This window comes from Nerophis ophidion, linkage group LG01 (assembly GCF_033978795.1).
Source record: "Nerophis ophidion isolate RoL-2023_Sa linkage group LG01, RoL_Noph_v1.0, whole genome shotgun sequence".
Classification (NCBI taxonomy): Eukaryota; Metazoa; Chordata; class Actinopteri; order Syngnathiformes; family Syngnathidae; genus Nerophis; species Nerophis ophidion.
The window spans coordinates 54,069,941-54,095,825 of record NC_084611.1 but is presented as its reverse complement, the minus strand read 5'-3'; the positions used below and the strand labels follow the sequence as shown (position 1 = coordinate 54,095,825).

The 25,885-nt window shown below is 40.8% G+C and overlaps 2 protein-coding genes across 5 annotated transcripts in view; one reads left to right on the top strand and one right to left on the bottom strand.

Annotated features, from left to right (window-relative positions):
- The first annotated feature begins 100 nt into the window (after window positions 1-100).
- LOC133557051 (fibrinogen-like protein 1) lies at window positions 101-23,517 on the top strand. The gene is made up of 7 exons (XM_061907323.1): window positions 101-244; window positions 452-620; window positions 4,432-4,591; window positions 10,233-10,330; window positions 11,186-11,274; window positions 20,756-20,943; window positions 21,026-23,517. Exons 1-7 carry the CDS (start codon window positions 185-187, stop codon window positions 21,234-21,236), a joined length of 975 nt encoding a protein of 324 aa, XP_061763307.1. The 5' UTR covers window positions 101-184; the 3' UTR covers window positions 21,237-23,517.
- Window positions 22,998-25,885, bottom strand: part of mtus1b (microtubule associated tumor suppressor 1b) — a 128,135-nt gene continuing 125,247 nt past the window's right edge. For all 4 annotated transcript variants that reach the window (XM_061907294.1, XM_061907287.1, XM_061907300.1 and 1 more), the window contains one exon: window positions 22,998-25,226. In XM_061907294.1, the coding sequence (XP_061763278.1) occupies window positions 25,013-25,226 (214 nt within the window). In that variant the 3' untranslated portion in view covers window positions 22,998-25,012. The remainder of the gene's footprint in view (window positions 25,227-25,885) is intronic.

The window sequence follows — 25,885 nt, the reverse complement described above, 5'->3', positions numbered from 1 at the left end:
TTTTTTGCGTAAAGTCTAAAGAAAGAATGTCATTATTCCAGCACTTTCGGTCGGCTTGTAGTGATCTCTCAGGGCACACAGATGATGAGAGTATCTCTTATCAACAAGCGGCAGGAGGGAGTGTGTAAGTCTGGGAAGGAGTGGAGGACAGTGAAGAGGACAGAGCAGACCAGAGGACACCAACATGATGGCCATGCAGACTGAACTATTGTCTCTCCTTTTTCAGCTGGCTGTCTCACTGGCGGTAAGAACTCATTCTTAAAACCTGTTCAATTCTGAAAATGTGCGGGGAATAACTAAATAACGCTTGGTTTTATCGGATTTTCTATTGCTTTTTAACGGCTCGTGGGAGAATTTTTTATTAATTTTTTTTTTTTTTAACTTAGGTAACAGTTGTGTGTGTTGAGCTGTGTTTAGTAGTCCCGGGTCACACTTTTGACTCCGTTTCAAGGCTCCTGTGCCGTGCGAGCAGAAAGTGTTGAGTCTGGAGGAAGAGATTGCCGGGCTGAGGAATGTGATCAACGACCAGCAGAGATATATCCAGGTGCTCCACAACCACCAGGCTCAGCTGCTGGAGCATGTCCCCAATTCACATCTGGGCCCCCAAAACCTCTACAGAGGTAATAATTCTATTAACTAATTCTATCCATCTATCTATCCATCCATCCATCCATCTATCTATCTATATATATATATATATATATATATATATATATATATATATATATATATATATATATATATATATATATTTATATATATATGTGTGTGTATATATATATATATGTACAGAGTCATATGTATGTATATATATATATATAAAACTATGTCTATATATACATATATATATATGACTCTGTGTATATATATATATATATATATAAAATATATATGTATATGTATACATATATATATATATATATATATATGTATATATTTTCATGGATACATGTCCACCATATATATATATATTATATATATATACACACACACATAGTTTTATATATATATATATATATATATATATATATATATATATATATATATATATATATATATATGTATATATATATATATATATTTATATATATGTATGTATATATATATATATAGTTTTATATATATATATATTTACATATGACACTGTACATATATATACACACACTTATATATAAATATATATAGCGGTAGAAAATGGATGGATATATATATATATATATATATATATATATATATATATATATATATATATATAAATATATATATATATATATATATATATATATATATGTATATATGTATATTTTTTCATGGATAATATATATATATATATATATATATATATATATATATATATATATATATATACATATATATATCAGTGACATGCGGTGAGGTTCATACTGTAGCTGGTGAGGTACTGACTTCATCACAGTCAGATTTATAAACATATAAACCCTATAGAGCAGGGGTCTCAAACTCAATTTATCTGGGGGCCACTGGATGCAGAAACTGGGTGAGGCAAGGGCCGCAGGAAAAGATTTCTTAAAAAATCTAACATTCACTTTTTAATGAATTCACCTTCTATGAATGGTTTTCCCGCCCTAGCAACATACTTGCCAACCCTCACGATTTTTCCTGGAGACTCCTGAATTTCAGTGCACCCCCCGACAATCTACCGGTGCAACCATTCTCCCGAATTTATCCCAATTTTCATCCGGCCGACATTATTAAGGGCTGCCGTGACTGCATTGCCTTTAACGTCCTCTACAACTGTGGTTCTCAATCTTTTTTTCAGTGATGTACTGCCTGTGAACATTTTTTTTAATTCAAGTACCCCCTAATCAGAGCAAAACATTTTTGTTGAAAAAAGGAGATGAAGAAGTAAAATACAGCACTATGTCATCAGTTTCTGATTTCTTAAATTGTATAACAGTGCAAAATATTGCTGATTTGTAGTGGTCTTTCTTGAACTATTTGGAAAAAAATATATAAAAATAACTAAAAACTTATTGAAAAATAAACAAATAATTCAATTATAAATAAATATTTAAACACATAGAAGTAATCATCAACTTAAAATGCCCTCTTTGGGGATTGTAATAGAGATCCATCTGGATTCAAGAACTTAATTCTAAACATTTCTTCACAAAAAAAGAAATCTTTAACATCAATATTGATGGAACATGTCCACAAAAAATCTAGCTGTCAACACTGAATATTGCATTGTTGCATTTCTTTTCACAGTTTGTGAACTTGCATTTATATTTCTTTGAAGTGTTATCCAAAACATATATTTAATAAGTATTTATGACTGACTGCTGTTTTTTAGAATGTTTTTGATAAATCTCACTTAACCCTTGGCATACATTCACATGGCGTACCATCTTTAAGAGAACTAGTGCTCTACAACTCCTCACTGCGCACATAACACAACTAAAGTGACAGCTCTATAACATGTAGTGTGAGACTTGTGCAGAACAACGTCATTGTCTGCAAGACGTACTTACTCAACAGCCATACAGGTCACACTGAGGGTGGCCGTATAAACAACTTTAACACTGTTAGAAATATGCGCCACACCTTGAACCCACACCAAACAAGAATGACAAACACATTTTGGGAGAACATCCACACCCTAACACAACTTAAACACAAGAGAACAAATACCCAGAATACATTGCAGCCCAAACTCTCCTAGGCTACAATATACACAACCTCAACCGACGCAAGCAGGGAGGGTGGGGGCGTGGGGGTTGGTGGTAGCGTGGGTGTGTGTATTGCAGCCCGGAAGAGTCAGGGCTGCATGGGATTCTGGGTATTTGTTCTGTTGAGTTTATGTTGTATTACGGTGCGGATGTTCTCCTGAGATGTGTTTGTCATTCTTGTTTGGTGTAGGTTCACAGTCTGGCACATATTTCTAACAGTCTTAAAGTTTTTTTTACGGCCACCCTCAGTGTGACTTGTGTAGCTGTTGAGCAAATACGTCTTGCAACATCACACATGTGTGCTGTTCAGCCAAATGTAAGAATCAAATAGGCTTGCACGCTGTCTGTACAGGATTTAGAGGGCGTTAAGAACAGTGCCATTGCGGCACCCCATGAGTATTGTTGATTGGGTAAAAATCGGCAGGGATAACCAGAGAATAGATACCCTGGTATTAAGAGGACTCCCATGAAAATTGGGAACGTTGGGAAGTATGACGCTGTCAAGTTCCGTTCATATTAAACTCGCGGGCCGCACATGCATTAAATTGTCATATCCAAGTGTGGGCCGCAAAATAACGCCTCGTGGGCCGCAATTGACCCGCGGGCCGCATGTTTGCAACCCCTGATGTACAGCATTAAACTTGGAGCGTGGTCTTCTACAGTATCTGTTTCAGCTGATTCTCCCGTCAAACACACCGACAGCAGCTTCTCCATATTTTCATGGATGAATGTCCAGCATTTAGAAATGACAGCAAAAAAACTCAAAATAAGTCAGGGGGTGATGTGACTGGTGGTGACAGTACCCCTACTTTGAGACAAGAACTATAGTGATGCATGCTTGGTTATGGTTTGAATTCATATCCAACAATTGCGAGAATTATTTTTTATCGTCAATATCGGCTACTGAGTTTAATTTTTTTTAGGTTTTCTACTGGTGGTGTGCCTTGGGATTTTTTCAGTGAAAAAAATGTGCCTTGGCTCAGAAAAGGGTGAAAAACACTGATAAATTGTATATATCATATAAAAATATAATATAGTAATATAATAGATCAATGTATTATAAACTGTAAATGTAATATATAGTTATTACATATATGTTATATTTTATATTGCTACTATGGTACTGTAGAGTTTGCCCTCTTGTGGGTTGTCCTGATCGCGACAGACCTTCTTGAGAGCTCGGTAGTCCGGTCCAATAATATTTTTATTGTGCACACACGCACCAGATCAGCACTCCTCTCAGCAACTTTTCAGTCTTTGGGCTGCTCTCCCTCTTGCGGTGTGGATCTCGGGCAAAGGTGTGGGTTATCTGGCTTAAAATTTAACTCCAACTCCTGTGTCTCAGCCTGGCTGCTGCTACTAAGCATGGCAGGGGATTGGATGATAAATCCCAGCTGGGTAATCCAATCACCAATAAAATCAATCACCAAGTGATTAGATGATCCGATCCAGCTGGGTAATCCAATCACCTGCCAGCTGTTCTTCAAGGCCGGTCCTTACACACCCTGCTCTGTGGCAGGCTTGCAGACCACACCTTGTCCACATGTACATTTTTACTCTACTTATTACCTGCGTTATCCTTACAATCCTTACCCTTTCCATCCTTTGAAACTGAGCTACTGTGTGGAACAATTTTCCTCGTGGATCAGTAAAGTTTGTCTCAGTCTAAGTCCAAATCAGCACTACCTAATGTGTGTGTCCGTGTGTATGTGTGTGTGTATAGATTGCTCTGAGGCGTTTTCTGAGGGGAATGTGGCCAGTGGTTTGTACGTGATTCGGCCCGATGGTTCACCCACAGCGCTCAGTGTTTACTGCGACATGAATGACGGCGGAGGATGGACAATCTTTCAGAGAAGAAGAGATGGCAAAGAGAACTTTGACAGGTAAAAGTCAACATACTGTATTTACAGTAGAGTCTAGGCACCACCATGGGTTAGCTCCAAAATAGCCTACAAGCTTGAGGTTGACTTCTCTCAATTTTGGATCAACATTTACAATAAACATTTATGTTGTGGATATTAGATTAGAGTCAGCGACATTAACCCTCTCATTTGTCAATGTGTATATTTTTCACAGTTTTTAAAAATGTGTAATGAATATTGGCTGGCGTTCATGCTGTCATTCATCAGGAGCACAAAAACAGCCATTAAAAAACAACAACCAAACATCTTCATTAAGGTTTTACTTACATGCTGTAAACAGGTAAATCAATGATAACATTTAATATTTAAGTATTTTGATCGTTTTAAGCAATAATTTAAAAAATGCTTCACAATTTTCTTTTTTTTTTGGTCTTGTAGTTGTAGGAGATGTCTCAAAACCTCATCAGGAGTCCCGAAAAAGAACAGAAATGGCAAAAAATTCATTTTTTTTTGTAAAAATGTTTTTGCTAAAATGTCTTAGGGGGTGACACTTACCCAAAAATTAAAAAAAAAAAAAAACGGTCAAAACTGGAACAGCACAATATTAGTCAAAAAATAAATGATAAATGGGTTGTACTTGTATAGCGCTTTTCTACCTTCAAGGTACTCAAAGCGCTTTGACACTACTTCCACATTTACCCATTCACACACACATTCACACACTGATGGAGGGAGCTGCCATGCAAGGCGCCAACCAGCACCCATCAGGAGCAAGGGTGAAGTGTCTTGCTCAGGACACAACGGACGTGACGAGGTTGGTACTAGGTGGGATTTGAACCAGGGACCCTCGGGTTGCGCACGGCCACTATTCCACTGCGCCACGCCGTCCCCTGTAGTTATAGGAGATGTCTCGAAACCTCATCAGGAGTGCCCAAAAAAAAAAAAAAAAAGCACAAAATGAATATTTTTTTGTAAAATAATTTTTGCTAAAATGTCTTAGGGGCTGAAACTTACCAAAAAAATAAAATAACATTCAAAACACGAACAGCACAATACTGTTCCTGTAGTTGTAGGCGATGTCTCAAAACCTCATCAGGAGTCCCGAAACAAACCAAAAATGGCAGAAAATGCATTTTTTTTTTTTTTTGTAAAAATGTTTTTGCTAAAATGTCTTAGGGGGTGACACTTACCCAAAAATAAAAAACCGTCAAAACCCGAACAGCACAATACTGGGCCTGTAGTTGTAGGAAATGTCTCAAAACCTCATCAGGAGTCCGGAGAAAAAAAAAATGGCAGAAAATGCATTTTTTTTTTTGTAAAATGTTTTTTGCTAAAATGTCATAGGGGGTGACACTTACCCAAAAAGTTTAAAAGCGGTCAAAACCCAAGCAGCACAATACTGATCCTGTAGTTGTAGGAGATGTCTTAAAACCTCATCAGGAGTCCCAAAAAAAAAAAAAAAAAATGGCAGAAAATGCTTTGTTTTTGTAAAAAATGTTTTTGCAAAACATGTCTTACGGGGAGACACTTACCCCAAAATTTAAAAAAACGTCAAAACTCAAAAATGGCAGAAAATGCATATTTTTGAAAAATCTTTTTTTCGCTAAAAAGTCGTATCCAGAAATAAAAACCGTATTTTGCTTCAACAGCACAATACTGGTCCTGTAGTTGTAGGAGATGTCTCAAAACCTCATCAGGAGTCCCGAAAGAAAACGAAAACCTAATAAAATTTAAATTGTTTGAAAATCTTTTTCCACTAAAATGTCGTAAAGGTTGACCCTTCCACGAAAGCAAAACAATATGTATTGGTTTTTTAGCTAAAATGTCATAAGGGGGGACCCTTCCACAATTTTTTTTTTATTATTATTGCTTCAACAGCACAATGCTGGTCCTAGGAGATGTCTCAAAACCTCATCAGGAGTCCAGGCAAAAAGTGAAAATGGCAGAAAATGTATATTTTTCGATAACTTTTTTACTAAAATGTCTTAAGGGATGACCTTTACCCAAAAATTAAAAACACGGCCTTGGTTCAACAGCACAATACTGGTCCTGAAGTTGTAAGCGACGTCTCAAAACCTCGTCCGAAGTCCCGACAAAAGCCGAAAATTCTATTTTTGAAAAAAAACTTTTTTCCGCTAAAATTTCGTAGTGGAAAATTTTTATTTTTGAAGAAACTTTTTCCCGCTAAAATGTCGTAAGTAGGGAGACCCTTGCACAAAAATTTAAAAAACTTCTTGCCCTGAGCCAAGGATACTTGTGCAGCCCTTTGAGACACTCGAGATTTGGGGCTATATAAGTAAACCTTGATTATCATTGATAATCATTGACTGATTGAAAATGCATATTTTTGAAAAAACTTTTTTCCGCTGAAACGTCTTAAGGGAGGGACCCTTACCCAAAAATTAAAAAATGGTCTTGTTTCAACAGCACAATACTAGTCCTGCAGTTGTAGGAGATCTCTCAAAACCTCATCAGGAGTCCAGGCAAAAACCGAAAATGGCAGAAAATGTATATTTTCCGATAACTTTTTTACTAAAATGTCTTAAGGGATGACCTTTACCCAAAAATTAAAAACACAGTCTTGCTTCAACAGCACAATACTGGTACTGTAGTTGTAAGCGACGTCTCAAAACCTCATCCGAAGTCCGGACAAAAGCCGAAAATTGCAGAAAATACATATTTTTCTAAAACTTTTATTCTGCTTAAAATTCATTGGAGAAAAAAAACAACAATTTTTTAAAACTTTTTTCTGCTGAAATGTCTTTAGGAGGGACACTTACACAAAAAATTTTAAAAACTGTCTTGCTTCAACGGCACAATACAGTTTCCTGTAGTTGTAGGAGACGTCCCAAAAACTCATCAGGAGTCCCCACAAAACCCGAAAATGACAGAAAATTATATAATTTTTTAAAAACTTTTTTTTCGCTAAAATGTCGTTAGGAGGGGACACTTACCCAAAAATGAAAAAAACGGTCTTGCTTCTGGCTTCACGGTGGCAGAGGGGTTAGTGCGTCTGCCTCACAATACGAATGTCCTGCAGTCCTGGGTTACATCCCAGGCTCGGGATCTTTCTGTGTGGAGTTTGCATGTCCTCCCCGTGAATGCGTGGGTTCCCTCCGGGTACTCCGGCTTCCTCCCACCTCCAAAGACATGCACCTGGGGATAGGTTGATTGGCAACACTAAATTGGCCCTAGTGTGTGAATGTGAGTGTGAATGTTGTCTGTCTATCTGTGTTGGCCCTGTGATGAGGTGGTGACTTGTCCAGGGTGTACGCAGCCTTCCGCCCGATTGTAGCTGAGATAGGCGCCAGCGCCCCCCGCAACCCCAAAAGGGAATAATCGGTAGAAAATGGATGGACAGATGGTTTTGCTTCTAAAGCACAATACTGGCCGTGTAGTTGTAGGAGACGTCACAAAACTTCATCAGGTGTCCAGGAAAATCCTAAAAATGGCAGAAAATGCATATTTTTGTGTAAAAATGTTTTTTTGCTAAAATGTCTTAAGGGTACCCAAAAATTAAAAAAAAATGGTTCAGCAGCAAAATACTGGTCATGTAGTTTTAAGACACGTCTCAAAACCTCATCAGGGGTCCCCACAGAACCCGAAAATGACAGAAAACTATAATTTTTTAAAAACTTTTTTTTGCTAAAATGTCGTAAGGAGGGACACTGACCCAAAAATTTAAAAAAAGCGGTCTTGCTTCTACAGCACAATACTGGTCCTGTAGTTGTAGGAGACGTCTCAAAACCTCATCAGGAGTCCTGGCCAAACACATAAATGACAGAAAATTCATATTTTCTTTTTTCGCTAAAATGTTGTAAGGGGGCACCCTTACACAAAAATTTGAAAAATGTATTGGGTTTTTTTTAAGCTGAAATGTCGCAAGGCCTTTATACAATTTTTGTTCAGTCATGGGGTAAAAAAAAAAAAAAGAAAATAATCTGTCAAGTGTAAACTTTGAATAATTTTGAGTTAACTTTGAACAAATGTTGATTAATGGCAATTAAATATTTGAATCATTTGACAGCCCTGCTTAAAACCTATTGTATATTTAGCGCCCTTTGGGTGGCTTGGGTTGCAAACAGTTCCTTTAAGCCGTGGAATCTGCCCTCACACCCTTCTTAAAGCATTGTAAAATGTATAGGCACTCACCCCCTATGAATGATGACGCTGAAGACGAAGACATGTTTGGCACACCTTAAACTGCAAACTAAGACTTGCACTTGACTGACTTGGCTTCATAAAACTGTGCATGGGATTCTGACTCAGTGGCTGCAAGATAGGAAGCCTGCTTATTCACAATTGCACTAAGTAAATAAAAGTGAGTCACCAGTGGGGTTTTCCTTTCATCGTTGATAAACCTTTATTTGCTTTTATTACATGAAGGATCAAAAATAATTTCTTGATAAACACAATGATGTCACCTTTATGCCAGTAAAGTGAGTCTTTGGCCCACTCACTATCTGTACTCTGTTAAAGTTAAAAGTTAAAGTACCAATGACTGTCACACACACACTAGGTGTGGCAAAATTATTCTCTGCATTTGACCTATCACTCTTGATCACCCCCTGGAGGTGAGGAGAGCAGTGAGCAGCAGCAGTGGCCGCGCCCGGGAATCATTTTTGGTGATTTAAACCCCAATTCCAACCCTTGATGCTGAGTGCCAAGCAGGGAGGTAATGGCTCCCATTTTTATAGAGTTTGGTATGACTCAGCCGGGGTTTTGAACTCACAACCTTACTGTTAAATAATGGCCACATCTGCTGGATTAAAAAGGCAATGAACAGAGAGGGACAAGTGGTAAAAAGCGGATGGATGGAGGTTGCAAATATACTGTATACATATATATGTTATACACATATTGTATATATATGTATATATATACAAAACCAACACCATTAAAGTTGGCACGCTGTGTAAGTTGTAAATAAAAACAGAATACAATGGTTTACAAATCTTTTTCAACTAATATTCAATTGAATAGACTGCAAAGACAAGATATTTAATGTTCAAACCAAGAAACTTTTTTTTGTTGCAAATAATCATTAACGTAGAATTTAATGGCAGCAACACAATGCAACAAAGTTGGCACGGGGGAATTTTTACCACTGTGTTACATCACCTTTCCTTTTAACAACATTCAATAAACCTTTGGGAACTGAGGAGACACACGTTTTAATCTTTTTCAGGTGGAATTCTTTTCCTTTCTTGCTTGATGTACAGCTTAGGTTGTTCAACAGTCCGGGGTCTCTGTTGTGGTAATTTAGGTTTCATATTGCACCACACATTTTCAATGGGAGACAGGTCTGGACTACAGGCAGGCCAGTCTCATACCCGCACTCTTTCACGATGAAGCCACGCTGTTGTAACACTTGGCTTGGCATCGTCTCGCTGAAATAAGCAGGGGCGTCCATGAAAAAGATGCTGCTTGGATGGCAACATAGCAACAAATCTAAAAAAGCTTATCTCTGGAAAGGTTTTATCCCATGAACAAATATAATTGATAAAAATTAAAAAATTGCTCGCTATTATAGTTGGTGACCAATTTATGTACCCTCTCACCCAAAGTCCGCTGGGATAGGGAAATGGAAGAATATATGGTAAATTTGGTCAGAAAACTATATTGGGTAAATCCCCTGTAACATGTGAGCGTATGTTTGCAGAGCATGGGTGGAGTACAAGCATGGATTTGGCGACCTCCACTCTCCAGACGGAGAATTCTGGCTGGGCAACGATGCGCTACACTATCTCTCCTCACAAGGTATACATCATTTGTAAATGTTACGCTTTTGTTAGCCATCCTTAAGCTTCTGCTTGAATATTTTGACCACTCCTCTTGACAAAATGGGTGCAGTTCAGCAAAATGTGTTGGTTTTTCCTACGTGGACTTGTTTCTTCGGCATTGTCCACACGTTTGAGTCCGGACTTTGGGAAAGGCCATTCTAAAACCTTCATTCTAGCCTGATTTAGCCATACCTTTACCACTTTTTACATGTGTTTGGGGTCATTGTCCTGTTGGAACACCCAACTGCGGCCAAGACCCAACCTCCGGGCTGATGATTTTAGGTTGTCCTGAAGAATTTGGAGGTAACCCTCCTTTTTCATTGTCCCATTTACTCTCTGTAAGGCACCAGTTCCATTGGCAGCAAAACAGGCCCATAGCATAATACTACCACCACCATGCTTGACGGTAGGTGTGGTGTTCCTGGTATTAAAGGCCTCAACTTTTCTCCTCCTATCATATTGCTGGGTATTGTTTAGTATAGTTTAGTTTTTTAAGGATCCCCTTAGTCTACACCGCAGTGGAGACTACTCTTTCTGGGGTCCAGGCAAAAAACATCACACAATCACAAAACAAAAGATTAAAATGCAGTACAACATGATCAAATAACAAAATGGCAACAACAAAACCTTCAAATTCTTCAGGACAAGCTAAAATCATCAGCCCGGAGGTTGGGTCTTGGGCGCAGTTGGGTGTTCCAACAGGACAATGACCCCAAACACATGTCAAAAGTGGTAAAGGAATCCCTAAATCAGGCTAGAATTAAGGTTTTGGATTGGCCTTCCCAAAGTCCTGACTTAAATGTGTCAGAAAACCAACATGTTTTTCTTCTAGGAAAGTATGACCTGCGCATCAATATGGAGGACTTTGACGGTAATGCACGCTTTGCAGAGTACAAGAACTTCAAAGTGGACAGTGAGAAGGTACAGTAGTTCCCATCCTCTGTTCCGAAGTACTTTATCTTTAACCCTGACCTCCTCTCTTTTCTCATAACATGTTGGCTCTTATTTAGACTAAGGTCCGATCATTCTATACTCGCCGTGTGAGCTTAGTAGTACTGCCAATTCTGCAACAACTGGTCAGCATTTTTATGGTTTACGTGCACAGAGAGAAAAACAACCCGAAATAAAAGCAATACATTAATTTGTATTTATAAAACATTTTTGCTAAAATGTCGCAAGGGGGGACTCTTACCTTACCCTTCAACAGCACAATACTGGTCCTGTAGTTGTAGAAGAGGTCTCAAAACCTCATCAGGAGTCCCCACCAAATCAAAAAATTGCAGAAAATGTATATCTTTCGAAAAAACAATTCCACAGAAATGTTGTAATATGTAAAAAAATAAATGCTTTTGCTAAAATGTCATAAGTGGGACCTTTTCCCAACAATTTTAAAAATGGTCTTGCTTCAACAGCATAAAAATGATCCTGTAGTTGTATTAGTCATCTCAAAACCTCATCAGGAGTCCTGACAAAATCCGTAAATTGCAGAAAATGTATATTTTATGAAAAATTATTTTCACGAAAATGTTATGAGGGAACCTTACCAAAATATTTAAAAACGGTTTTGCTTCAACAGCACAATACTGGTCCTGTAGATGAAGGAGATGTCTCCACCAAAAATTTATATTTTTCAGAAAAAATGTTCGCTAAAATTTTGTAAGCCAAGATTAATATTTTTTTTAAACTTTTTTCTGTCAAAATGTCCTAAGGGGGCGACCCTTACCAAAAATTTTAAAAACGGTCTCGCTTCAACAGCAGAATTCTGGTCCTGTAGTTGTAGGAGATGTCTCAAAATCTCATCAGTAGTCCCTACAAAATCCAAACATTGCAGAAAATGGATATTTAAAAAAAAAAGGTTTTGCTAAAATTTTGTAAGAGAAAATTTATATTTTTTAAATTCTTTTTTCTGCCAAAAATTTAAAAATGTGTCTTGCTTCAACAGCACAATACGTATATTAATATGGTAATATATTTTTCGAAAACTTGTTTTTTTCAAAAATTTCGTAGGAGAAAATTTATATTTTTTTAAACTTTTTTCCGCCAAAATGTCGTAAGGGGGCGACGCTTACACAAAAAAATTAAATACTGTCTTGCTTCAACAGTACAATAATGGTCCTTAGTTGTAGGAGATGTCTCAAAACCTCATCAGGAGTCCCCACAAAATCCAAAAATTGCAAGAAATTAATATTCTTCAGAAAAAAAAATTCGCAAAAATTTTGTAGGAGAAAATCTTTTTTTTTTTTTTTTTTTTAACTTTTTTCCGCCAAAATGTCGTAAGGGGAGACCTTTACACAACATTTTTAAAAACGGCCTTGCTTCAACAGCACAACAGCACCCCTGTAGTTGTAGGAGATGTCTCAAAACCTCACCAGGAGTCCCAACGAAACCTGTAAATGGCAGAAATGTGGGGGGGTTTTTCCGCTAAAATGTCATAAGGTGTCCCAACAATTTTAAAAACGGTCTTGCTTCAACAGTACAATACAGGTCTTGTAGTTGTAGGAGATGTCTCAAAACATAATTAGGAGTCCCCACAAAACCCGAAAATGGCAGAATTAAAAAAAAAAAAAAAAAAAAAAAAAAATATATATATATATATATATATATATATATATATATATATATATACTTTTTTTTGCTAAAATGTCATAAGTGGGGACCTTTACCCAAGAATGTTAAACAAACGGTCTTGCTTTAACAGCACAATACTGGTCCTGTAGTTGTAGGAGATGTCTCCAAACCTGATCAGGAGTCTCCACAAAACCCAACCCAAAAATGATAGAAAATTTATATTTTTCGGGGTCGCGGGGGGCGCTGGCGCCTATCTCAGCTACAATCGGGTGGAAGGCGGGGTACACCCTGGACAAGTCGCCACATCATCGCAGGGCCAACACAGATAGACAGACAACATTCACACACTAGGGTCAATTTAGTGTTGTCAATCAACCTATCCCCAGGTGCATGTCTTTAGATTAGCGGTAGAAAATGGATGGGTGGATGGAATTTATATTTTTCGGGGGGAAAAAAATCGCTAAAATTTTGTATGAGAAGATTAATTCTTTTTTTTTTTTTATTTCCGCCAACAAGGCACCCTTACCCAAAACATTTTTTTATGGTCTTGCTTCAACAGCACAATACTGGTCCTGTAGTTGTAGGAGATGTCTCAAAACCTCATCAGGAGTCCCCCAAAAATCAAAAATTTGCAAAAATTTATATTTTTCAAAAACTTTTTTTTCGCAAAAGTTTTGTAAGACAAAATTAATATTTTTTACAAACTTTTTTCCGCCAAAATGTCGTAAGGGGGCGACGCTTACACAAAAAAATTAAATACTGTCTTGCTTCAACAGTACAATAATGGTCGTTAGTTGTAGGAGATGTCTCAAAACCTCATCAGGAGTCCCCACAAAATCCAAAAATTGCAGGAAATTAATATTCTTCAGAAAAAAAAAATTCGCAAAAATGTTGTAGGAGAAAATCTTTTTTTTTTTTTTTTTTAACTTTTTTCCGCCAAAATGTCGTAAGGGGAGACCTTTACGCAACATTTTTAAAAACGGTCTTGCTTCAACAGCACAACAGCACCCCTGTAGTTGTAGGAGATGTCTCAAAACCTCACCAGGAGTCCCAACGAAACCTGTAAATGGCAGAAATGTGGGGGGTTTTTTCCGCTAAAATGTCATAAGGTGTCCCAACAATTTTAAAAACGGTCTTGCTTCAACAGTACAATACTGGTCTTGTAGTTGTAAGAGATGTCTCAAAACATAATTAGGAGTCCCCACAAAACCCGAAAATGGCAGAATTAAAAAAAAAAAAAAAATATATATATATATATATATATATATATATATATATATATATACATATATATATATATATATACTTTTTTTGCTAAAATGTCATAAGTGGGGACCTTTACCCAAGAATGTTAAACAAACGGTCTTGCTTTAACAGCACAATACTGGTCCTGTAGTTGTAGGAGATGTCTCCAAACCTGATCAGGAGTCTCCACAAAACCCAACCCAAAAATGATAGAAAATTTATATTTTTCGGGGTCGCGGGGGGCGCTGGCGCCTATCTCAGCTACAATCGGGCGGAAGGCGGGGTACACCCTGGACAAGTCGCCACCTCATCGCAGGGCCAACACAGATAGACAGACAACATTCACACACTAGGGTCAATTTAGTGTTGTCAATCAACCTATCCCCAGGTGCATGTCTTTAGATTAGCGGTAGAAAATGGATGGATGGATGGAATTTATATTTTTCGGGGGGAAAAAAATCGCTAAAATTTTGTATGAGAAGATTAATTCTTATTTTTTTTTATTTCCGCCAACAAGGCACCCTTACCCAAAACATTTTTTTATGGTCTTGCTTCAACAGCACAATACTGGTCCTGTAGTTGTAGGAGATGTCTCAAAACCTCATCAGGAGTCCCAAAAAAATCAAAAATTTGCAAAAATTTATATTTTTCAAAAACTTTTTTTTCGCAAAAGTTTTGTAAGACAAAATTAATATTTTTTACAAACTTTTTTCCGCCAAAATGTCGTAGGGGAGCGACCCTCACCAAAAAAATTGGCTACAATCTGTCACTTTTCTATCTGACGCAAAGTTATAACAAATATAACTATGAGGAGGTTTATTGTACATGTATAAACAAGCTCATTGGTATGTCTAGTGCACAGGTGCCAAACTCAAGGCTCACGGGCCAGATGTGGCCCTCCACCTCATTTTATATGGCCCGCAAATGTGTCAATAAAATACCTTATATTTTCTTTCTTTACTTTCTTATTAAAGGTAATAGTTTTTTTTTCTGGTTTGACAGGGAAAAAAACTAGTGTCCAATATTGCAACAAATATTCTATCTAACTTTGTTGGTCAAAATCCAAATAAATACTTAAATATCTGTTTAACTTAGGATTCGAATCAAGTTATCCATCAAATTGTACACTATAAAAATGACTATAAATTTTACATTGAAAATTTTTTTAAAAGCATATTACTGTAAGTTGGAACAAAAACAACCAATGTTTGTTTTTTTTACAGTAAAATTCTGTCGACTGAGATGTCAGTTTTTTGGATTTTTTTACTGTAAAAGCCACAGTTGATGATTTTATGGTACCACATTTTATTATAGTAAAAAACTGGACAGCTAAGTTGCAAAAAAAAATTCAACAGCGGTACTGTATTTCTATTTATACAGCCCGCAAATAATGTGTGTCAATAAAATACCTTATTTTTTCTTTCATTGCTTTCTTATTTTCTTACTAAAGGTATTATTTAGGTTTTTTTTCAAGTTTGACAGGGAAAAAAATAGTGTCCAATATTGCAAGAAATATAATATTATCTAACTTTGTTGGTGAAAATCCAAATAAATACTTAAATATCTGCTTAACTTATGATTTCAAAGCAAGTTATCCATCAAATTTTACACTATAAAAATGACCAATAGATGTTGCTGCAAAATTTTGGGAGTTTTTTTTGTTTTACAGCATATTAAGTTGAAACAAAACGACCAATGTTTGTTTTTGTTTTTTACAGTAAAATTATGTCGACTGAGATGTTTTTTTTACTGTAAAATCCACAGTTAATGATTTTATGGTACCACATGTTATTATGGTAAAAACTGGACAGCTATGTTGCCAAAATAGAATTAAACAGCTGTACTGTAGTTCAATTTATACAGCCCGCAAATAATATGTGTCAATAAAATACCTTATATTTTCTTTCATTACTGTCATACTAAAGGTATTAGGTTGTTTTTTTCTAGTTTGACGGGGAAAAAATAGTGTCCAATATTGCAAGAAATAATATAGTATCCAACTTTGTTGGTCAAAATCCAAATAAATACTTAAATATCTGCTTAACCTATGATTTCCAAGCAAGTTATCCATCAAATTGTACACTATAAAATAGATTTTACTGTAAAATTTAGGGAGTTTTTTTTTTTTACAGCATATAAGTAAGTTGAAACCAAACAAATAATGTTTGTTTTTGTTTTTTTAGAGTAAAATTCTGTCGACTGAGATGTCAGTTTTTTGTTTTGTTTTTTACTGTAAAATCCACAGTTGATGATTTTATGGTACCACATTTTATTACAGTAAAAAAAAACAGACAGCTAAGTTGCCAAAATAAAATTAAACAGCGGTACTGTATTTCTATTTATATGTCCCGCAAATAATGTGGCAATAAAATACCTTATATTTTCTTTCTTTACTTTCTTATTTTCTTACTAAAGGTATTAGCTTGTTTGTTTTTTTCTAGTTTGACAGGGAAAAAACTAGTACCCAACATTGCACCAAATATTATATTATCTCACTTTGTTGGTCAAAATCCAAATAAATACATAAATATCTGCTAAACTTTTGATTTCCAAGCAAGCTATCCATCAAATTGTGCACTATCAAAACGAACAATAGATTTTACTGTAAAATTTTGGTGTGTTTTTTTTACAGCATATTAGGTTGAAACAAAACGACCAATGTTTGTTTTTTTTACAGTAAAATGCTGTCGACTGAGATGGGTTTTTTTTACTGTAAAATCCACAATTGATGATTTTATGGTACCACATTTTAAATTAGGGTAAAAAAAACTGTCAGCTGAGTTGCCAAAATAAAATTATTCTGTATTTCTATTTACAATAATATGTTGTTATCGTGGTAGAGGAGTTTGCGTGTCCCAATGATCCTAGGAGCTATGTTGTCCGGGGGATTTATGCCCCCTGGTAGGGTCTCCCAAGGCAAACAGGTTCTAGGTGAGGGATCAGACAAAGAGCAGCTCGAAGACCTCTATGAAGAAGATAAAACATGGACCCAGGCGGTCCGATCCTCGGCTACAGAAGCTAGCTCTTGGGACGTGGAACGTCACGTCACTGGGGGGGAAAGGGCCTGAGCTAATGCGCAAAGTTGAGAAGTTCCGGCTGGATATAGTCGGACTCACTTCGACGCACAGCAAGGGCTCTGGAACCACTTCTCTCGAGAGGGACTGGACCCTCTTACAGTCTGGCGTTGCCGACAGTGAGAGGCGACGGGCTGGGGTGGCAATTCTGGTTGCCCCCCGGCTTAAAGCCTGCACGTTGGAGTTCAACCCAGTGGACGAAAGGGTGGCCTCCCTCCGCCTTCAGGTGGGGGGACGGGTCCTGACTGTTGTTTGTGCTTAAGCACCAAACGGCAGTTCACAGTACCCACCCTTTTTGGGTACACTCGAGGGAGTACTGGAAAGTGCTCCCCCGGGTGATTCCCTTGTCCTACTGGGGGACTTCAACGCTCATGTTGGCAACGACAGTGAAACCTGGAGAGGCGTGATTGGGAAGAATGGCCGCCCGGATCTGAACCCGAGTGGTGTTTTGTTATTGGACTTTTGTGCTCGTCACAATTTGTCCATAACAAACACCATGTTCAAACATAAGGGTGTCCATATGTGCACTTGGCACCAGGACACCCTAGGCCGCAGTTCCATGATCGACTTTGTAGTTGTGTCATCGGATTTGCGGCCTTATGTTTTGGACACTCGAGTGAAGAGAGGGGCGGAGCTTTCTTCCGATCACCACCTGGTGGTGAGTTGGCTGCGATGGTGGGGGAGGATGCCGGACCGACCTGGCAGGCCCAAACGCATTGTGAGGGTCTGCTGGGAACAACTGGCAGAGTCTCCTGTCAGAGAAAGTTTCACTTCCCACCTCCGGAAGAACTTCGAACATGTCACAAGGGAGGTGCTGGACATTGAGTCCGAGTGGACCATGTTCCGCACCTCTATTGTCGAAGCGGCTGATCGGAGCTGTGGCCGCAAGGTAGTTGGTGCCTGTCGGGGCGGCAATCCTAAAACCCCTTGGTGGGTGAGGGATGCCGTCAAGCTGAAGAAGGAGTCCTATCGGGTCCTTTTGGCTCATAGGACTCCGGAGGCAGTGGACAGGTACCGACAGGCCAAGCGGTGTGCGGCTTCAGCGGTCGCTGAGGCAAAAACTCGGACATGGGAGGGGTTCGGGGAAGCCATGGAAAACGACTTCCGGACGGCTTCGAAGCGATTCTGGACCACCGTCCGCCGCCTCAGGAAGGGGAAGCAGTGCACCGTGTATGGTGCGGATAGTGTTCTGCTGACCTCAACTGCGGATGTTGTGGATAGGTGGAAGGAATACTTCGAAGACCTCCTCAATCCCACCAACACGTCTTCCTTTGAGGAATCAGTGCCTGGGGAATCTGTGGTGGACTCTCCTATTTCTGGGGCTGAGGTCGCTGAGGTAGTTAAAAAGCTCCTTGGTGGCAAGGCCCCGGGGGTGGAAGAGATCCGCCCGGAGTTCCTTAAGGCTCTGGATGCTGTGGGGCTGTCTTGGTTGACAAGACTCTGCAGCATCGTGTGGACATCGGGGGCGGTACCTCTGGATTGGCAGACCGGGGTGGTGGTTCCTCTCTTTAAGAAAGGGGACCGGAGGGTGTGTTCCAACTATCGTGGGATCACACTCCTCAGCCTTCCCGGTAAGGTTTATTCAGGTGTACTGGAGAGGAGGCTACGCCGGATAGTCGAACCTCGGATTCAGGAGGAACAGTGTGGTTTTCGTCCTGGTTGTGGAACTGTGGACCAGCTCTATACTCTCGGCAGGGTTCTTGAGGGTGCATGGGAGTTTGCCCAACCAGTCTACATGTGCTTTGTGGACTTGGAGAAGGCATTCGACCGTGTCCCTCGGGAAGTCCTGTGGGGAGTGCTCAGAGAGAATGGGGGATCGGACTGTGTTATTGTGGCGGTCCGCTCCCTGTACGATCAGTGCCAGAGCTTGGTCCGCATTGCCGGCAGTAAGTCGAACACATTTCCAGTGAGGGTTGGACTCCGCCAAGGCTGTCCTTTGTCACCGATTCTGTTCATAACTTTTATGGACAGAATTTCTAGGCGCAGTCAAGGCGTTGAGGGGTTCCGGTTTGGTGACCGCAGGATTAGGTCTCTGCTTTTTGCAGATGATGTGGTCCTGATGGCTTCATCTGACCGGGATCTTCAGCTCTCACTGGATCGGTTTGCAGCCGAGTGTGAAGCGACCGGAATAAAAATCCGCACCTCCAAGTCCGAGTCCATGGTTCTCGCCCGGAAAAGGGTGGAGTGCCATCTCCGGGTTGGGGAGGAGACCCTGCCCCAAGTGGAGGAGTTCAAGTACCTAGGAGTCTTGTTCACGAGTGGGGGAAGAGTGGATCGTGAGATCGACAGGCGGATTGGTGCGGCGTCTTCAGTAATGCGGACGTTGTACCCATCTGTTGTGGTGAAGAAGGAGCTGAGCCGGAAGGCAAAGCTCTCAATTTACCGGTCGATCTACGTTCCCATCCTCACCTATGGTCATGAGCTTTGGGTCATGACCGAAAGGATAAGATCACGGGTACAAGCGGCCGAAATGAGTTTCCTCCGCTGTGTGGCGGGGCTCTCCCTTAGAGATAGGGTGAGAAGCTCTGCCATCCGGGAGGAGCTCAAAGTAAAGCCGCTGCTCCTCCACAAATCTAAAGGAGCCAGATGAGGTGGTTCGGGCATCTGGTCAGGATGCCACCCGAACGCCTCCCTAGGGAGGTGTTTAGGGCACGTCCAACCGGTAGGAGGCCACGGGGAAGACCCAGGACACGTTGGGAAGACTATGTCTCTCGGCTGGCCTGGGAACGCCTCGGGACCCCCCGGGAAGAGCTAGACGAAGTGGCTGGGGAAAGGGAAGTCTGGGTTTCCCTGCTTAGGCTGTTGCCCCCGTGACCCGACCTCGGATAACCGGAAGAAGATGGATGGATGTTGTAAAAAATATATATATATATATATTATATATTTTACAGTAAAAGTCTGGCAACTAAGTTGCCAGTATTTTTCCTGTAAAAAAAACAGTGGTCAAATCCGCAGATTTTGTTTACTCTCTATGTCAAAAAATGTAAAATATTTAAATTCATAGGTAAATTCATTCATTATTTACTGTTACAAAATTCAGCTGTTTGGCCACAATACCCAGCAATATGTTTGGAGGAGAAAAGGTGAGGCCTTGAATCCCAGGAACAGCATTCCTACCGTCAAACATGGTGGTGGTAGTATTATGCTCTGGGGCTGTTTTGCTGCCAATGGAACTGGTGCTTTACAGAGAGTAAAATGGGACAATGAAAAAGGAGGATTACCTCCAAATTCTTCAGGACAACCTAAAATCATCAGCCCGGAGGTTGGGTCTTGGGCGCAGTTGGGTGTTCCAACAGAACAATGACCCCAAACACATGTCAAAAGTGGTATCAGAAAAACAGGCCCAGAGCATAATACTCCCACCACCATGCTTGATGGTAGGTCTGGTGTTCCTTGGATTAAAGGCCTCACATTTTCTCCTCCAAACATATTGCTGGGTATTGTGGCCAAACAGCTTGCAACCTAAACACAACTTTTGACCCCAACTGTGTATTTCAATGACTCCCCTGTCAAAGGACCAGTACCAGTTGCACTTAGGGGACTACAGTGGAAATGCCGGGGATGCCCTGGCTGACCTGCACACCAGCCAGCGTCCAGCTCCAGGCAGCGGCTTAACCAAAGTCAAATTCAGCACCTATGACCAGCAGCCGGGCGGCGACGCCAAGTGTGTCAGGCACAGCAAGTCCGGCTGGTGGTTCAGCAGGTAAAAAAAACAAATCAAGTTATCCATTTTCATCATTCCACAGTGGAAAAGACTCCCTTATACTGGACTGTCTTGTGGTCAGATGTGATTCCGGGAACCTGAACGGCCATTACTACAAAGGACCGTACCAGGCGATGACTGACGACGGGGTGGTGTGGTACACATGGCACGGCTGGTGGTACTCCATCAAATCCGTGGTCATGATGGTGCGAGCCGTGAACCTGCAAAGTCCACCGGCGACGTCCCCGAGACAGTTGGACCCAAACAGAGCAGCGGGTCGTTTTACTTATTAACTCACTTGACTGAAATGCTGCTGAGGCAGGGGTGTCAAACGTACGGCCTTGGGGCCGGATCAGGTCCAGGAACAGTTTCTATCCGGATGAGGTTGCGTAATATAAAAAATGAACTTGAAATTTTTTAATGAAAGAAACTACTGTTCTAAATGTGTCCACTAGATGTCACAATAGCGATTATTTGTATCTTCGTAGATGATGCTACATACGTACAAAATAAACTACGTGATGGTAGAACACCAGTCGAGGAAAATGATCAAACCACGTAAATAACACAGTAATTTTTATCTTTATAGACTGAAAATTAACCACAATGAGTTGTTAATTGACATCGACATTACCACATAACTTATTCAGAAAATATATCCATCCATCCAAGCATGTTTTACCGCCTGTCCCTTTTGGGGTCGCAATGGGGTGCTGGAACCTATCTCAGCTACATTTGGGCGGAAGGCAGTGTACACCCTGGACAAATTGCCCCCTCATCGTAGGGCCTACACAGATAGAAGGAAGGAGCCCACGCAGTCACGGGGAGAACATGCAAACTCCACACAGAAAGACACAGAGCCCGGGATTGAACTCAAGACCTTCGTATTGTGAGGTACATGCACTAACTCCTGTACCACCGTGCTGCCCCAGTGTAATTTTGTGGATTGAAAATTAACCCCAATGAGTTGACTCATCAACATTATCACATAACTTATTCAGAAAATATAAATAACAACAAATAAAGAATATATATATATACAGTTGTGATCAAAATTATTCAACCCCCACAAAATGTTTGTGTTTTAGCAAGTTGGACATTTATTCTGTATTTTGTTTATAGTCATATCAAATAAAGATGTGGGGGGGTCAAGTACCTTGGAGTCTTGTTCATGAGTGGGGGAAGAGTGGATCGTGAGATCGACAGGCGGGATCGGTGCGGCGTCTTCAGTAATGCGGATGCTGTATCGATCTGTTGTGGTGAAAAAGGAGCTGAGCCGGAAGGCAAAGCTCTCAATTTACCGGTCGATCTATGTCCCATCCTCACCTATGGTCATGAGCTTTGGGTTATGATCGAAAGGACAAGATCACGGGTACAAGCGGCCGAAATGAGTTTCCTCCGCCGGGTGGCGGGGCTCTCCCTTAGAGATAGGGTGAGAAGCTCTGCCAACAGGGAGGAGCTCAAAGGAAAGCCGCTGCTCCTCCACATGGAGAGGAGCCAGATGAGGTGGTTCGGGCATCTGGTCAGGAGGCCACCCAAACGCCTCCCTAGGGAAGTGTTTCGGGCACGTCCAACCGGTAGGAGGCCACGGGGAAGACCCAGGACACGTTGAGAAGACTATGTCTACAGGCTGGCCTGGGAACGCCTCGAGATTCCCCGGGAAGAGCTGGACAAAGTGGCTGGGGAGAGGAACGTCTGGGCTTCCCTGCTTAGGCTGCTGCCCCCGCGACCCGACCTCGGATAAGCGGAAGAAGATATGGTTGGATGGATGGACCCCGACTTAAACACGTCGAAAAACTTATTCGGGTGTTACGATTTAGTGGTCAATTGTGCGGAATATGTAATGTACTGTGCAATCTACTAATAACAAGTTTCAATCAATCAGTCAATCAAATTCAATCAATCAAAAACTTGGGAGTAGATTTTTCTCCATGTGGCCCCCCGATCTAGAACAAGTTTGACACCCCTGTGCTACATAGCGCTTCTGTTGTCGCTTTGGCATTACGGTATCATTGTAACGGAGCGTAGAGAATAAAAACATGACGAGAACGACGTGGTATTGTACTATATTTATCCTATTTTGTAAAAATAAAGGAACTCGCTGAGGCATTCTGGATACACTTGAGGTTTTTGAGCAACATGGCCATTGTCTCTGAATGAAGTTTTGCGGACTCCAGGCGACTTTACATGGTATTGATTATTGCCATTTGTACGGCTCTGGCCTGGATAAGACTACATTCCACAGAGTAAAGTAAGGTTGGAAGGAGCGAAACACAGAACGTCTGTAGGACCAGGTCCAAGTCCATAGTTCGGGTGTATGCAGCAAACTGCATGTGAAGTTCGTTCACTTCTTCAGGCGCGTGATTGATTGAGCTTCGCTCTTTGGGAGGAAAGAAACATACACTATATATTGCCAAAAGTATTCGGCCACCAATTTAAATGATCAGAATCAGGTGTCCTAATCACTTGGCCCGGTGACTCAGTGTGATTTCCAGCATGGAACTGTCATAGGGTGCCGCCTGTGCAACAAATCCAGTCGTGAAATGTCCTCGCTCCTAAATATTCCAAAGTCAACTGTCGGCTTTGTTACGAGAAAATGGAAGATTTTGGGAACAACAGCAACTCAGCCACCAAAGTGGCAGGCCATGTAAACTGACAGAGGGGTCAGCGGATGCTGAAGCGCATCGTGCAAATACTTTCTGCACAGTCAGTTGCTACAGAGCCCCAAACTTCATGTGACCTTCCAATTAACCCACGTACAGTACACAGAGTACCGTACGTACTGGACTTGGAATGGGTCTAAGCATGTAAGCATACATCACGAAGTCCAATGAAGTGGAGACGCCTTCTCTGGAGTGAAGATTCATGATTTTCTGATGGACGGGCCTGGGTTTGGAGGTTGCCAGGAGAACGGTACATTTGGGACTGCATTGTGCTGAGTGTGAAATTTGGTGGAGGAGGATTTATGGCGTGAGGTTGTTTGTCAGGAGTTGGGCTTGGCTCCTTAGTTTCAGTGAAAGGAACTTTGAATGCTCCAGGATACCAAAACATTTTGGACAATTTCATGCTCCCAACATTGTGGGGACGGTGTGGCGTGGTTGGGAAAGTGGCTGTGCCAGCAACCTGAGGGTTCCTGGTTCAATCCCCACCGTCTACCATGCTAGTCACGTCCTTCGTGTCCTCGAGCAAGACACTTCACACTTGCTCCTGATGGGTCCTGGTTAGCGCCTTGCATGGCAGCTCCCGCCATCAGTGTGTGAATGTGTGTGTGAATGGGTGAATAGTGTCAAAGCGCTTTGAGTTCCTTAAAAAGGTAGAAAAGCGCTATACAAGTATAACCCATTTAAAATGTACCATGACTGTGCACCAGTGCACAAAGCAAGGTCCGTAAAGACATGGATGACATAGTCTGGTGTGGATGAACTTGACTGGCCTGCACAGAGTCCTGACCTGAACCCGATAGAACAACTTTAGGATGAATTAGAAGGGAGACTTCTCGACCAACATCAGTGTGTGACCTCACCAATGCGCTTTTGGAAGAATGGTGGAAAATTCCAATGAACAAACTCCGCAACCTTGTGGACAGCCTTCCCAGAAGAGTTGAAGCTGTAATAGCTGCATAAAGGTGGACCGATGTTATATTGAACCCTACGGGTTAGGAACGGGATGGCACTTCAAGCTCATATGTTGAGTTAAGGCAGGTGACCAAATACTTTTGCCAATATAGTGTAACGTTCCATGTAAATCCACCGACATTTTGCAGTTTACCAACTCAAGCAAACCACAAACCAAGAACAGATACCACAAAGTTCGTTTGTCTTTGGAATGAATGGTAACACAAGAAATAACCGGAGACCTCAATGTGTGTACATAACAAGAAGACAAAAAGGTAAGGACGGACAAAACAAGAGGGATGTTTTATATACAGACCCTGAGGTGTGATTGTTTTTCTCCAGGAAAAAGAAGTCCGTGGTGTTGATAGTCAGACGCTCACGTGGTCTCGCGTCTTCCGCGTCTCCGCTTTCAAAACAACTCTTCCTTTCAAAAGAAGGAAGGCGTACGGAGGCCATTATCTGGGAGATAAGGGAGCAGCTGCAGCGAAGGAAGCGGAGCTCTGCGGCGAGCCGCAGGGAGAGGTGGGGGAGAGTCGGCGTGGGCTCGCCAGCAGATCGCCGTTGTGCAGCTTCCACAGCAGCTCCTCGTTCTCCATGGACAGACGCTTGTTGACCTTGGATTCTTTCTGCAGCGTCTGCTGGAGCTTGGCCTGCTCGCTGGACAGCTGCCTGAACACAAACACACAAACACAGATATTTTTCAAAATTACAAAGCTGATTTTGGCTCCACGTACTCCGCAACGTCTAAAATATGTTCTACCGACTCCCAAAAAAGAATGGGTATACCCAGGTTTTCAAAGACTTCCAGCGAAAGTTCCAGACTTCAGACCAAAAGAGGTTTTGGAACAACATATGCTGCCATCTAAGCGCCGTCTTTTTCATGGACGCCCCTGCTTATTTCAGCAAGACCATGCCAAGCCACATTCAGCACGTGTTACAACAGCGTAGCTTTGTAAAAAAAGAGTGGGGGTACTTTCCTGGCCCGCCCGCCGTCCAGACCTGTCTCCAATCGAAAATGTGTGGCGCATTATGAAGCGTAAAATACGACAGCGGAGACCCCGGACTGTTGAATGACTGAAGCTCTACATAAAACAAGAATGAGAAAAAATTCCACTTTCAAAGCTTCAACAATTAGTTTCCTCAGTTCCCAAACGTTTATTGAGTGTTGTTAAAAGAAAAGGTGATGTAACACAGTGGTGAACATGCTCTTTCCCAACTACTTTGGCACGTGTTGCAGCCATGAAATTCTAAGTAAATTATTATTTGCAAAAAAAAAATAAAGTTTATGAGTTTGAACATCAAATATCTTGTTTTTGTAGTGCATTCAA